Source organism: Penicillium solitum (assembly GCF_028829755.1).
Source record: "Penicillium solitum strain IBT 25940 chromosome Unknown utg000003l_segment0_segment0, whole genome shotgun sequence".
Taxonomy (NCBI): Eukaryota; Fungi; Ascomycota; class Eurotiomycetes; order Eurotiales; family Aspergillaceae; genus Penicillium; species Penicillium solitum.
In genome coordinates, this window is record NW_027072123.1 from 2,831,829 (window position 1) to 2,846,656 (window position 14,828).

Sequence of the window (14,828 nt, forward strand, 5' to 3'; positions counted from 1 at the left end):
GTGTGCCTCAAAGAACGAGACTTTATCTTTAGCTCAAGCAAATAAGGAAGAGAAGATGGCGAACAAAAATCCCCAGAGCAAACGCGGGATGCCGAAGTGCCATTGGCAGATTACCTGGGCGGTGAAGTTCTGTTAACGCGTAGACGCGCTCTATTTTACCCAACTGGGACACTATTTGGAACCTTGGATGTCACGATATTGATATAATATAAGACTACAACATGAGGCGGATTTTTTTAATGATCTACACTTGGAAAATCAGAACTGTGCAGTAGGAACGTTAAATGGCCACATTAAGTAATTTCCTCGCTGAGGGCATTGAATAGAATACATGAATGCGACCCCGTATGCCCGCTTGTCCTTTTTGATGGCGGAAACAAACAAAACACATGAACAAGAAAAAGCAAAAGCAAAGAGATCATCCGGCAAGATATAACATTCAGATGGGAAACAGACAACAGGAAACCTTCAAACGCGGGTGTCATGCACTTTGCAGGGACAGAAACGCTTTTGTACAAGGGAAACACAGGCCAGTGTAGAGCATGCATCAGAACAATAAAAGGAAAACATTCGAGGCAGTGGGTAACAAGGAAAGGGTAAGAGTGAAGGAGGTAAAAACGAAGATCGCGCTAAGCATCCGACCGAGTAAAGGAGTAAACCAGAACGCCTGCTTTCTATCAGGGAATATAAAAGGCTCTCAAAAATAAAAACACCACAGCATATTGCTCGTCAAAATAGGGATGGCGAGGAGAAATCACAAGGAGCAAACCAGACGGTATGATGCGGGTAAAGTCATCAGTGACGGGTCATCAGGCTCAATGCAACACAAGATGCGCTCCTCTATATCACATTATGTACAGGAGGATCGTCAGGAGTCCGGAACGGGTCTTCATGTTTATAGTGTGGTGTTTGCGACGATTCCACCCGGGAAAGCATTGCAGCGGAGGTAAAGTCGTTGCTTTGCTCGAAGCTGGGTCGACTCCGGTCGAACGAATGCCGTGTCCGGTCGTGAGATCGGCGAACATAGTCCACGGACTGTGGTCGTGGATACTGGTCAAGACTGGCGGTGTAGTTGGTGCCATTGCTGCCATTTTGACTGCGGGGGTTGTGGGTGTTTGCAGTTGGGGCCACGGATGGAGCATAGAAGGGCCGCTCCTCATCAAGAACGGTAGTGTCCTGCTTCATAGCAGGCTGCACCGGCTTCACAATTTCCGAAGAGGTGGCAGACTCATCACTGGGAGCCGCGGGCTTCGAGCTGCCCTCTTTTGGGGGCAGCGGAGGATCTTCTATCGCATCCAGATACTTGAATTTACCCATAGTCACTTGCTCGCGGATGATATCGACATCGAGCGGGAAAAATACCTTCTGGATGGAGTTGAACGTGAAACGCGGAAGCAAGCAAATCACAACAGTCATCAGAAGGACGATCCAGTAACTCAATGATCCATAAACCTCAGCAGCGGAATGGAAGAATTGACCAGAGGATGTGAAAGAGGTGTAAATGCCGGTCCACAAGAAGATGAGAAGACTGCTGATGGCATTGATCAGAGAAGTGAACCAATCCCACCGGTAAGTATTCATCATAATGTAGAGATTGCTAGCAAGCACGGCACAGGATGCGACAAGAATTCCGATACGAGCTCGGTCGTTGACATTCCGTCCAGATTCGTTGACGAAGTTTGCCGGCGCGAATAGGAGGTAAGGCATGAAGAAACAGATGATTGACTGGTACATTCCATCGGCCATATACAACCTGTCCAAGTTAGTATATCTCGACACACCTCAAGATTTGGGGCAAGGGGTTCAAGTACCAGAACTTAAGTTGCGACCATTCCTTGCGCTCGATACCTCTCATATACAGTTGAGGCACGGCAAGAGAGACCTTATCGTCCACGTCCTGGTCGAAGATACCCATGAAGATCACAGGCAATGAAGTGAAGGCGAGGTTGACCAACACAATGTAGGTATAGTCGAAGAGATAGGAGCAATCAAAGTCGTTGTAGATACAGTACCAGAACAGAGCGAACGTCCACACAAGATTCTAGGAGAAGTCAGTGATAATGCAATATGATATTCAGTACCAACACCACATACCTTGTAAAAGAAGTTGGCCGTACATTCTCCGAGCCGACGGTAAGACCATCTCCCATGCACTAAAAGAAGGCGCTGGAGATACCGGAACTGACCAATCGCATAATCAGAAGACATGACAGCTTGTCTACCTTCCTCGCCAGCAATACCGACACCGACGTCGGCCTCTTGGATCATAGCCACATCGTTCGCGCCATCACCGACGGAAAGAGCCATGATGTTTAGTCCGTTTTTGACCATGTTCACAACAGCGGCCTTCTGTGCGGGACTGACACGGCAGCAAAGAACAGCCTTGCACTGCTTGCACAGCAGAAGGAATTTTTGTTTCAAGTCATCGGATAACATCAGCTTGAGGGTTTCACCATCAACGACCACGGCATGCGTAGGCTCAGGCGGGGTATGATCAGCACGGGCAGCAAGAAGTTCCTCGTCAGAACCGGTCAACCCGAAAGTTTGTAAATGCTTGTCAAGTTCATCAGAGGCCTGCTGGTGTTCAGTCTCAGGAATGTTCAACACAATCAGCTCCATGGTATTATTGAGAAGGTTGCAAGAAAACCCAATGTTGATGGCGGTTTCAACCTTGTCGCCGGTAAGGACCCAAAGTTTGATACCAGCGTCCGCAAGAAGCTGGATTGTGTCGGGCACGCCATCCTGAAGTCTGTCCTCAATGGCAGTTCCACCAATAAGCATGAGCTCCTGTTCAATCTCGCTAGAAACCTTCTCTAGTTTCTCCTCACGGTCCGTGATCGCAGCGGCAGCAATATCATGTTCCCTAACCCATGAGTAGTATTCATCCTCGCTAAGCAGTCGGTCGGCAACACACAGGGTCCGGAGGCCTTCCCTGGCGAACTCCTCCAGGTGTTCTGCGGTTTGTCGACGAAGCTCCTGTTGTTTGCCACGGGCTAGACGGGAGTAAATGATACTGTCCGCGCCCTTGCAGAACAAACGAATCGTACCATCAGGCATTCGGATGATTGCACTCATTCGTTTTCTGGATGAGTTGAATTCAAGGGTGTTCAAAACTGTATATGTGCGTTCCTCGCCCATGACATTCAGGAGAAGATCGTCACCGGCTCGGCCCAGAACAGTGAATCCGCAATCTCGAGCAGTGCTGACCAACGCTGCCTCGTCGGGAGACTGGGCCCTGAACTCAATCTGAGGGGGATCTCCAGGAGTATGCTCGGTAATGACGGTATGACACAAGGCAAGAGCTAGCATGAAGTCCTCTGTACAGTGCTTCTGCCGGTCTCCGGATTTTCCTCCCAAGTCAGCAACAAATTTCGGCGCAATGAACGTCAGCTGGTCGTCGTGCAAGTAAGGGTTCTCATGGATGCCACGCAGCAGACCCAGCATTCGCTGCGCATCAGCAGCAATTTGCTGCCGAGCCACTGCGGCCTCTGCATCCGCATCAGCTCCCTCGCGACGCCGCATGCCGATCTGAGCTTCTGTGTAAGCCTCTCCGTATGCCAGGCCGTTAACCGTACATTTTTTAAACTCCATCACGTTTTGGGTCAAGGTACCAGTTTTGTCAGAAAAGATGTACTCGACTTGACCGACGTCGTCTGAAATGTTCCAAGACTTGGGCACACAATAAAGCCCCAGTCTCTCATAGTACATGTAAAGGTCGCTGTGGATGAAAACGGCCTGGATGGTCCGAACAATTTCAAGAGAAATGTAAAGCGAAATGGGAACCAAGTTCTGGAATAGGATGACAGCAGTCCAGAAAGTGACAATACCAGTTACAGGTGGTGTGCCTCCATAGGACCCAAAGTCGAAGTAGTCTAGAGATTTGTTTGGCGCGGCCCATGCGATTCCATTCACAATACCTGCGACAAGACACATGAGGAACAGGATGATAAAGTTGTAGATGACGTTCCAGTTGAGAGCCTTTGCCATACGAGGGCGTTTAGCTGGGGTCGCACCGGAATTGAGCATGATCTTGCTCTCTCCGCCGGTGAAGAGGACGACACCCAGAACCCATTCGGTACTCTTCAAGGTGCAACCACGAAGCAAGATGTTGTTGATAGAGATGGGCTCAACCATCTCCTTCCGGGGAGCTTCGGGGAACTGTGGGTCGCGCTGGTCCCAACGCACGGCACCATTGTAAGAGTACAGATTGGCATGCGGGGCCTCACTTTCGATCACAAATTCGGCCTTTTCGCAGTCTCTGGCGTGTCGAACTTGTCGGCCACAGTGGAGAGCTTGGCGGACCTTCAAGTTAGTCTCTCCATCCAGGCCTTTTGTTTCGATATAACAGGCGCCATCCGGGTCAGAAGTTGACAAAATCACGATATCAGCTGGAATCGGATCTTCGTTGTACAATCGGACAAAGTCGCCAACTTGCAGGCTTTTCCACTGCTCTCGCTTAAATCGGGCCTTGCCGGGTGTCTGCTTGGACACGTCCAGGACAGTTCCATGTTTCTTGTCTGGCGTAGGCTCCACGACGCTTTGTCGAGCTGCGCTGTTCGGCGACAGATACTTGTTTTCGGGGTTGCTCATCATCGGCCAATCTTCGCGAGCTTCGGGCTGGGGCGATGGAACATCGGTCATCGGGATGGCGACGTCTTCCGGGGCTAAGGAGTTGCGCTGCGTATAAATTGATGCCCGGGGATCTGCCGTACTCAAGAATGAGCCGCTTCTTTGCCCTTGGTCGTCATCTCCACCTTGCTCTTTCTTCTGAAAGTTAGAAGCAATCCACTTGTACGCGGCAATCGAGCCCCTGGTGGAAGCCTTCTTGATACGACGCCATAAATCAATGTTTTCTTCTGTCGAATTGACATTGTTCCATTCGATCAGTCTGTAAACCGGAGAATTGTTCACTTGATTATCAGATACTGTGCGGCCCCAATCCTCAATGGCGTCTTTGATAGCAGTCACGACGATAATGACGATTAAAGGAACGGCGTTCAGACCGGGATTGTTGGCACCGAAAATTGGAAAGAACTAGAATTTTATCAGCCATTGCTAATTGGGATTGAAGTCAGGGAAACAGATATGTCACTGCGTACGTTAAGAATGATGACGAACAAGAAATAGATGTTCGCGATGTTGTGAAACTGTAGCCAGATGTTGTAGGGAACAAATGTGAGCGCTGTATACTTGGCAGTGCGAATTTTGTTTCTGGGATACGTGATGCGCAAATGACCGTCCTCATCTCGTTCGCTTTCCGGGATGGGAATGCTGAAGTAGATTCTCCGATTTGGTCCTTCTTGCGGGGTCTCGGGTCCGCTATTGGCTGAGATGCTTGTATTTGTCGACTTTCGTTTTTCGTCTCTCATATCTGACCGTTTATGGAAGCGATCAATAATGGAAACACGTTTCTTGATGCCTCCAGGTCCAGGGGCTCGCGTGGTAGCCCATCTTTGTCGTTTCGTCGGCTTGGAGACGTTGCTGCTGACCTCCCCGATCTCACCACCTTGCTCGTTGTTGTCCTCCCCATTGTTCCCAGGGAAGCGCACGGAAGCCATCTAGGCTATTGGTGCGCCCAAACAGGGCATAAAACTTGACAGAAACCTTGATTATTGGTAGCTGACGAGCATCCGGTTTGGATGGCCGGAATCCGACAGCGCTTGGTGCAGCGAAAGACTGCCGGTTTGGGTGCGTTCACAGGGGTTGAGGGCGAGGTAAACACAATCTCGTCGGCGGTACAAGTCTCGAGCAAATCAGGGGTTCTAGGTGCGCGCGTTGAAAATGTTCTAGTTGATGAGCTTCGAGGAATCATCCAAAACTATTCAAGACAGGGTTTCCGCGGCTGATCGTGATGGAATATGATTGCAATGCGAAAGCCGGAGGGTTATAGGGCGCACCCACAAGGGGCCATTCAAAATACTAAAGTGAAAAAAAAAGGAAGATAAGAAGCACCAAAGTGGTGATTTTGTGCTTCGAGGGGTGAGAGAGAGAGAGAGAGATGGAGTAGCCACCTGAGCTTACCCTATGGATCTCAGTACGGGAGAGTATGTAATATTGTTACCACCCGCCCGTGGATGCTTACCGATGGGGCCGGGTCAAAATACCTTTGCTTTGTCATTCAAAGTGGACTTGGCAGGAGATTTTTACACGCGTCAACTGTTAGATTCGTATAATTGGGTATAATATGGTTTTGATTGTGTTTTACACTGCCTCTTTCTCCTGTTCTAGGCATCTTTAGGCATCTTCATTGCTCAAATGTTCCCTGCAGAGCTATATATCACCTAGGGCTGATGGGTTTAGCCATGTATACAATCTCGGACTCAACGGACAATACACGTAAAGTCCGGTAATTATGATGTCCAGCCCGTTCCGGCCTACCTAAGTGCCCCCTTCTAAATTTCTGACTGTGGCAATCGGGGTACTCGGCACCTGAACTCTGGGACGGAATATATTGATATGCATAGCACGGAGCACGGAGTATTGATATCCTTGATAAACGATACGGGAGTATGGAGTACTGGGTACGGGTAGTAAATGGATTCTGGTTTATTTCGGACTTTCACTAGTGCGCATAGGGGCACTGCCACTATCAGCATTATGATCGCTTACAACTAGGCTTAACGGGGGAATACCTACCGTACGGAATCTGGATGCTCCCCAGTTCTTCACTACCACAAAGAAGTCTCGGTATCCGTGTGATCCGTACCCCGTAGCAGACTCTGGAGTAACGGTTATTGGCCCACAGCTGTTGTTTCTTCGCCCCCACTATCAAGTATTAATTTAACAGCTGGCCTTTTGTCATATTGCAAGTTTTCTATAGTATATCTAGGTAAATATCCATATTCTTGTATAGATGGATTTTTCTATCTTGGTGTGTATAATATATATATATATATATATGATCATATTAGAAACATCCGACAATACGCGCACAATGGGGTTTTCTTTTTTTTCCAACTCCCTTAATGATATCAGAGGACCCAGAATTCGGGGTCGGAGCATCGATCCTGAAACCACCGACACGGCACGAGCTTCCCGGTCCACCTGAGTCAGCTTTCTTATTTTTCTCTCTCTGATAGGCATGTTCTGGGTAGCATCTGCCAAATTCCCAAAGCTCAATATATGCATATGGGTCAAAATCTCATTGGACCCGTTTTTTTTTATGTCGCGTGTATTAATTTTTTTATTTTTTATGTTACAAGTCTATGCATCCCGGCTGCCTGTTTCTTGGCAGAAAAAAGAAAAGAAAAAAAAAAACTCTTGGCTTCAGGAGAATACTCCTGAACAGGCCCGATGATCATCGTCCTCGTATGGAGTAGGGTTTGCGGGTTGCCCGGGACTCGTTCCCCCTTTCTACGGAGTAGCCCTAACAAAATACCCACGTCTGACAGGTATGTTACTCAAAAAGTTTAAGGTACAGATCTCAAGGCAAGGGTCTAAAGCAAAAGCACCTGTAGCACTCTGTATACAGTTTTCTGATATGTACAATAATATAGGACATATAATTTTAGATGTCGTCAGCCCGACCACGAACTATACTAGTGGGCCCAATGTACAACATACCGTACCATCGCTTTAACTAAACTTAATTGGAGTTTTTTTTTACCCTGATAAAATGAAAATATCGCAAAGAATCGGCGATTTCCCTCACAAGATTAACGTTGATCAAATGAGATTTGTTCTTCGACAATTAGTACGGAGTAGTGATAGTGTAATAAATAGTAGACCGGATCAGCCCGCAGATCGACGCCACCAGGAATGTGGCTGTCAGATCTACAGTTTACAATATACAAAGTAAGATAGTTATAACATATTTTGTACTCCGTAGTTAAATATGTTTTAGGTAATAGTACGAAAGTATGTACAACATACTCCCAATGTACAAGGTACATATCAATTCAATCTAAATTCGATCTATGGGTTCCGATCTCAAAGAACGTTTGATTGGGCTGTTAGCGTTCTAAGGTCATTGCCCCGTCCAGGTTCCACCTGGACAACAAAGAAAACCAGATGAGTCAGCAGCACTCATGTGACATCGCGCCGAATCAGCGCGTTCGGCGACGCGATATGGCTCTTTCTTTTTAAGCAAAGTCCTCGGCATACCCCATCATGCGGACAATAAAGGATCTATGGTTTAATAGGCCTGCATTCACTAGTGTCAACTCAAACAGAACACCCGAGAAGAATGAAAGCGCTGAACTCGCAACCGAATCTTCACCCCTCACCGAACCCCCCTCTTCCTTTGTATTGGATCAGATATCACCAGAATCCGAACAAGACGCTGAAGCCCACTTGAACGCGGCGCTGTATCTGTCAACTCAGGATACCCTCCTTCAACCCCCCACGTTGCATCAAAGTTTCCAAAGCATTGACTCGGCCACCGGGGTCTCGTCTTTGAATGAGAGCCTCAACGGATCTCAGCGCATCATGAAGGATGGCAGAGAGATAGTCATTAGCTCTGATGGAGAAGACACAGACTCGATATGCTCATTGGAGGACCCAAAGAATCTTTTCGCTCCAAAGTCCAAGAAGGACGAGTTCACACCGGCCAAATTTACGAAGGTATCATCGCCAAAGAAATACAGACACAACATTGACTCTCTCGTTCACGATGCGGTGGATGATAACGAGGTCGAAGCCAGCGTCGCTCGGGCGAGAGCCAATTATGTGCAGAAGCAACCGGACGGCAAGGAGCCCGGAAACGACCCGTCCGGCACCGCTCTGAATGAAACGATGTTGATCTCGGCGCTTGGCCAGAATGAAGACGGCGTTGGAGGTCAACGTCTAATAGGTGCTATTAGACGAACCGATGCACTCGACCAAGGCCGCGCCTGGCCATTTTTTGATTGCACCCAAACGTTGCCCCCGGCCCCCCAATTTCCACAGGATCTGTTCGCACCTGGGACGAGTATGGATATATTAAGGGGTACGCTTCAAATAATTCATTGCTTCATTTTATTCGTGCTTACCGATTTGCAGAATCTGACACCCGCGAGCGCCAATTCATGTCAGGCGAATTTATTCAGATGGCTTTGTCCAAAGGACTTTTGCCGGACGAATTCGTTTTGTGGATATTTCGTTCCAGTTTGTCTTACAACATCCTTTGCTCATTGGCACGAAGCTCACATACCTTCCAGTACCCTATGAACGTCGAGAGGAATTGAGCAGTGCTTATTACCGAATTATTAAGGTTTGTAAATGCTCTTGTATCGAACTTCCACTGTTATTTACTAACTGAGTATATAAGAATATGGATGTGGAGCGCCTAAAGTTGCTCATTCGTCCAGCCGATATCAATGACCTTTTCTCACGATTGGGTGCTCGGAGCCAGGCTTTGGATCCTTCCAAGGAGATTATACCAGTTCCCTCCCAATGTATGATTTGACTGTCTTGCTTTGGCACCATGTTTTGCTAACAAACGCTGTCAGATATTACTCCGGACTCTGCGTTGAAAGACCATGTTACCTTTGTTTCAGTCCTGAGATTACTTAGGGAAACTGCTGGCTTGTAAGTTTCCACTCCCCAAACTTTGTCAACGCAAGGCTTACAAATTCGTAGATTTGCAGAGGACACCCAAGAGCAGGTGGTGCTCGTGCTGCTACGTCTTACTCTTGATGTTTCATTAACAGCAGATGCTATGGTATCTTCGGAGCTTCAGTGGACCATCAATGCTGTGTTGGGTCCTGAGAATTTCCATGAAACCAGTGGTGAAGATTCCGTGGGTATTCTTCCATATGTTTTACCACGTTCGAAGCTAACGATCCCAGTTGCGACGAATCTGCGCCACTTTCTACGCCACAATACACGATGTTTGCATCCAGAGTCAAATTGTGCATCATATCTTGCCCACATCTCCATGGTTTGCACTGATACGATGTCGCCTGGCCGTTGCGTTTCTGCTACAAAATCCTAGTCCTCTCACTGAACCCCCTGAAAGGTTGCTTGATATCAAACGTATCACACTGTTACTGCTCCGCGATGAGCGTTTCCAAGTCAAGCGATTCAAGGGTATAGCTGACTACGACTGGAGGGAATTAACTTCGCTCACTTCTCTTCTCAACGTCGCGATTGATTCGTCTGCGTTGGAGTTAAATTTCAGCAGTACTCAAACCGAGAAAGACTACGACATTGCCATTGACAGGCTGGCAGCTCAAATCAAGATGATCTTCTGCTCTATTCAGGATTCCGGTGCCTCACATGTGACACGGACGGTGGCAAAAAGTGAACTCGAGGCCTTGCATTACCGGATTGTCTATTCAGTTCGGTCCAAGCCACCACCGAAAACCACCATTTTCGAGTCACATGTCAAGGAGAGAGATGGTAACATTCGGAGCCATTTCAGCAACTTTGCTGCGATTGCCTCTGGAATGCAAAATTCTGAGATCAGGCAAGAAACGAATCCGTCTGCGGCCCCAGGCGACGCGGATCATGGTGACACAAAGATTCCCATCCGCGTGCATGATCAGGTATCCTGATCACATTAGCAGTTTCAGTCCTAAAACCTCCATTTACCTGAAGAAACAGAAGTACTGTACGAATGGGTCGAGATGTTGAAATACCCAGCTTTTCCCTCTACCACCAACCACCCTATGACTTACGACCGTTATGAACATGCCCTCCAGAGCGACATTCTTTCACCGAGCGTTTTTTTTTTTTTTTTTTTTTTTTACAGAATACCAGTGTAGTCAATATTCAAAAACATGGAATGAAAATGATCGCTAAAAGAGTTCGATCATATTCCAGATCAGAGTTGAAATATGCAAAGAAACCCCCTCTGTCTATGAAGATGGCCAAAAGATTACCCGAACTATAACACACGAAATACAGCAGTCGCAAACGTGAAACCCAAGATAGAACAAGTAATACACACTTAGTCGTAGAATTTCCGGTTCTGGTTCTTGCCGAAGAGCGTCTCTCGGACTGCAGGGAGAGCATCAATTTCCAGCAGGCGCAGACGCTCCTCAAAAGTGTTGTTGATCTCGATCTTGCCTTGCCCGCCGATAATAAACACACCACCAGCACTGTAACCTAGTTAGTCTCCTTGGCGTATATTGGGAGGGGCAGCGAATAAACTCACGATCCCTCTGGCAACGGCTCCGACTCGTCCAAGGTCACAGTCACCTCCGAGCCAACATTGTCCTTGTACTCCTTGGTCGCCTCCTCAATGGCCTTCTTGGTAATATCGAAGTCCTTCTTCCGCGAGCGAATTGCAACGTTATCCTCGTTCAGATAATACAGGCCCTCGAGGACCAGCCCCTTGAGCATAGCCTGGTACTTCTTCTCATCGTCGGCAGCCACCTTGGAAACCTTCTCACGGGCATCCTGGAACAGCTCATCGAGCAGCTCCTGACGGGCACCGAGCACGCGGAGTCGGGTCTTGTTGGCGAGTGTGGACCGGGTGATCTGCTGGGACATGGCGGCCTGCTTGAACTTCTTCTCGTAGAGGGTGTCGATAGCGGCAGTTTCCTGGCGCACCAGCTTGGACTTTTCGATCGCAAATTCTTCGTCGGCCTTCAACTGGATTTCTCGGGCCTTCTCAAGGGCTTCCTGTTTGATGAAGGCGGTCATCTTGCGGAGCTCGCCCGCGACCTGGATTCGATGGCCATCAGTCCAACTCAACCTTCCCAAGACCTAGAGTAAACGGCGAACATACCTGATCATCTGAAAGAGCATGGCTTTGTGACATTTTGGCGGTTCAGTGCTGTATAGCTTGTTGGGAGTGGAATGACGTGGGGAAGAGGGAAAGGATGTTGTGTCCAACTAAGCTCGGATTGCGTTGCCTTGGCGTTCCGCATCCAGGTCCTCCACACTCCCTCGACAACTTACCATTTCAGCGCGATCCTGTCATTCCCTATAGTTTTATCTGAGTTATGGCTTCTTTACTCCGGTAGTTTCTTCTACTTGATGCGCCTCTCCCAACCGTCCTTCAACCCGACCAATGCACGATACACAACATGGGCAATCTAGGTGACTTGTCGCCGGAGGGAAGTGTTGCGGTAAGATCATGGAAATCACGATATACTGCAAGACAAGATCATAAACTAACGCAGACATCAGGTTGGTGTCATCGTTGGCCTGATCTCAACTAGCCTCCAGGCTATCGGGCTCACGCTTCAGCGCAAGTCGCATTTGCTCGAGGACGAGAAACACCCCTACGATGTGCGCAGACCCCCTTACAAGCGCCGACGATGGCAAGTAGGTATGGGGATGTTTGTGATTTCCAATATTGTTGGAAGTACCATCCAAATCACCACACTTCCGCTACCAGTTCTCTCAACGCTCCAAGCGGTCAGTGGTTCCCCCTCCATGCACGACGGCGATCAGTTGCTGATAGGAATGCCGAGTAGTCCGGGCTAGTATTCAATACTATATTTGCGACCCTCATCCTCGGCGAACCCTTTACTCGATATTCTCTCGCGGGCACCGTTCTCGTCTGCATCGGTGCCTTGTTGATTGCGACCTTCGGCGCAATCGGGGAACCCGCACATACATTAGATCAGCTCCTGGACCTCCTCCAGCGACGACCCTTTCTTCTGTGGATGGGTGCCACCACCCTACTGGTTGTTGTGGTACTTATAGGCGTCAAAATGCTGGAACACTTCCTGCCATCCTCGCGCGCGAAACCCTCGGCCTCCGGTCACTTTTCGCCACATTTGCTACGACTGCAAAGCCGAATGAGGTTAATCCGGGGCATGAGTTATGGATTTGTCAGTGGAATACTGTCAGCTCACTCCCTCCTACTAGCAAAGTCGGCAGTGGAGCTTCTCGTGCGCACAGTGGTAGACCGTGTGAACCAGTTCAATCGTTGGCAATCATGGGTTATCCTACTAGGGATGATCTTCCTAGCGCTCACGCAGCTGTTCTATCTTCATCGTGGGCTAAAGCTGTGTAGTACTAGTGTGCTATATCCTTTTGTGTTCTGCATCTACAACATCATTGCCATCATGGATGGCCTGATCTACTTCCGGCAAGTGTCTCAACTGGCGGGCTTCCACGCCGGTCTCATCGCTCTAGGAACAATGGTTCTCCTGGGTGGTGTTTTGTGCCTGTCATGGCGACTTGAGGATATCGACGCTCACGCCGCCGTCACCACTGTGGGTTCCACCCAGACTGGACTTGGGCCGGGTATGGCAATCGTGGAGCACTCTCCGACATCACCTGGGTTGCTGGACGGCCAGGATGAGGAATCACAGATTGGGGAATGCGAACCACTTCTCAACCCGAAGACCCATACTCGACATCTTTCATATCAGCGGGGAAGAGCTCCAAGCTTGCCACTCGATTTACATTTTGATAGTGACTCTGCCGATCTAAACCCCGCATCTATTTGGGCTGAACTCGATGATTCGGACTATGAGTCCACTGATGGACACAGACGATCATCGACAGATGGCCTACGCAGTGTCAGTGGCAGCGCAACTATAAACGGCCCCTCGCGGGGTCTGGCACGACACTCCACGACCGGCGCCACCACATACGATCGCGAAAGGGGATCTCGTCGGGTCCAGGGATCACTGCGTGAGAATCCATGGCGTCGCACCTCAGCATCTCAGAGTGGGTTTTCCGCCGCCCATCGTAAACGTCGGGCGATCGGAGGTCTGTTTACATCGTCTTCTAACCAAGAAGTCGGTGGGTACGGAACCATCCAAGAGGATGGCGATGATAACCACTGGCAGGACGACGTCCCTGCCGTTCATTCGTCTGGCACCAGGACTGGTCTTCTTTTGGGCACAAGGAACGCCCTGGCAGGTGCCTGGATGTTTGGGAGACATTATCTCTCTCGATGGAGCAGCCCGCAGGCGGGCAGTCAAGTTGAGATTGACCCAGAAGATGGCTCTTCCTCGTCCCTACTCCCGCACTCTAACGTCCCGCCTTCCACGAGCGCGTTATACACAGGGAATCCCGGTTCCTGAGTCTGACGCCCCTCAGCCATCGTCATCCCCATGACTCTTTTACATTCTACTTTTTCCTATACTCTTTCCCCACCGACCTCCACATAACACCTACATTTGCTCCGACTTGTCAATTCCTTACCCGAAGGACACTACCACCCAAGATTTTTCTTTGCTTCTCGCCTTGTCAATGGCCATGTACAGTAGTCCCCTTCCTTGGACATACCACGCGCAACCCACTCGTGTTGCTTCCGTCGCTCCTAGCTCCCGGTTGAGAAACGACCAATCCTGATCTCTCCTTTGTGTCCTACGATCCACTGTCAAGATACTATGATATGATACCACTCGATCGATTATATAGCTCCACACGAATGAATACAAGACCTTGATATAATGTACTCGCGCTCTATATATAATCTCAACTAGCAACTACCTAGCATATACTCCATTATTGTAATAATACAAAAGCCCTATCTGCCAAAAGTCCATTTAGTGTGTGACATTGACCTCTAATATGCAGGTCAGCGAACTTTCTTACGCTCTCTCCATGCATGCCAAGGTATACATCTCTTCAGTTTGGAAGTATATCGGTCACATTTAGAATAAAGTACCAGTAATTATGCAGAATATAAAAATAAATTGAATATCACAGAACGCAAAAGGTTGGGAATATATATCTGACAAATCGGATAGTAGTAACCCTAACATTGAACATCTTGAATGTATAGAGAACGTGCTTCGAGACTATGTAGTTTAATAAATACATAGAAAGTGAGAGTATAGCTTCTTGTTAGTGGATTTGCTGTCCCCCTAAGCTATACATCGTAGTGGGACCCCACGCACTACCTATGTACATAGTGGAGATAGATTAAACCCCAAGTCTACTATACTCATAGGCCATCACCACTACAAGCAACAAGACAGCCCCAAGGAACA

The 14,828-nt window shown here is 48.5% G+C and overlaps 5 protein-coding genes across 5 annotated transcripts; 3 read left to right on the forward strand and 2 right to left on the reverse strand.

Moving 5' to 3' along the window:
* Positions 1-840: 840 nt before the first annotated feature.
* N7455_004996 (uncharacterized protein) lies at positions 841-5,558 on the reverse strand (the record flags this gene model as incomplete). The annotated part of the gene is made up of 4 exons (XM_040957637.2): positions 841-1,753; positions 1,812-2,041; positions 2,095-5,034; positions 5,100-5,558. The coding sequence occupies 4 exons, from the start codon at positions 5,556-5,558 to the stop codon at positions 841-843; spliced, it is 4,542 nt and encodes a 1,513-aa protein (XP_040811993.2).
* Positions 5,559-5,639: 81 nt separating this feature from the next.
* On the forward strand, positions 5,640-5,846 carry N7455_004997 (uncharacterized protein; the record flags this gene model as incomplete). Its single annotated transcript, XM_065604929.1, has 1 exon — positions 5,640-5,846. One exon carries the CDS (start codon positions 5,640-5,642, stop codon positions 5,844-5,846), a length of 207 nt encoding a protein of 68 aa, XP_065461829.1.
* Positions 5,847-8,109: 2,263 nt separating this feature from the next.
* N7455_004998 (uncharacterized protein) lies at positions 8,110-10,475 on the forward strand (the record flags this gene model as incomplete). Its single annotated transcript, XM_040957610.2, has 7 exons — positions 8,110-8,926; positions 8,980-9,084; positions 9,138-9,190; positions 9,248-9,374; positions 9,429-9,507; positions 9,559-9,718; positions 9,768-10,475. 7 exons carry the CDS (start codon positions 8,110-8,112, stop codon positions 10,473-10,475), a joined length of 2,049 nt encoding a protein of 682 aa, XP_040811940.2.
* Positions 10,476-10,870: 395 nt separating this feature from the next.
* N7455_004999 (H(+)-transporting V1 sector ATPase subunit E) lies at positions 10,871-11,686 on the reverse strand (the record flags this gene model as incomplete). Its single annotated transcript, XM_040957577.2, has 3 exons — positions 10,871-11,021; positions 11,078-11,589; positions 11,654-11,686. The coding sequence occupies 3 exons, from the start codon at positions 11,684-11,686 to the stop codon at positions 10,871-10,873; spliced, it is 696 nt and encodes a 231-aa protein (XP_040811996.1).
* Positions 11,687-11,954: 268 nt separating this feature from the next.
* Positions 11,955-13,913, forward strand: N7455_005000 (uncharacterized protein; the record flags this gene model as incomplete). Its single annotated transcript, XM_040957547.2, has 3 exons — positions 11,955-11,996; positions 12,058-12,288; positions 12,348-13,913. The coding sequence occupies 3 exons, from the start codon at positions 11,955-11,957 to the stop codon at positions 13,911-13,913; spliced, it is 1,839 nt and encodes a 612-aa protein (XP_040812024.2).
* Positions 13,914-14,828: the final 915 nt, after the last annotated feature.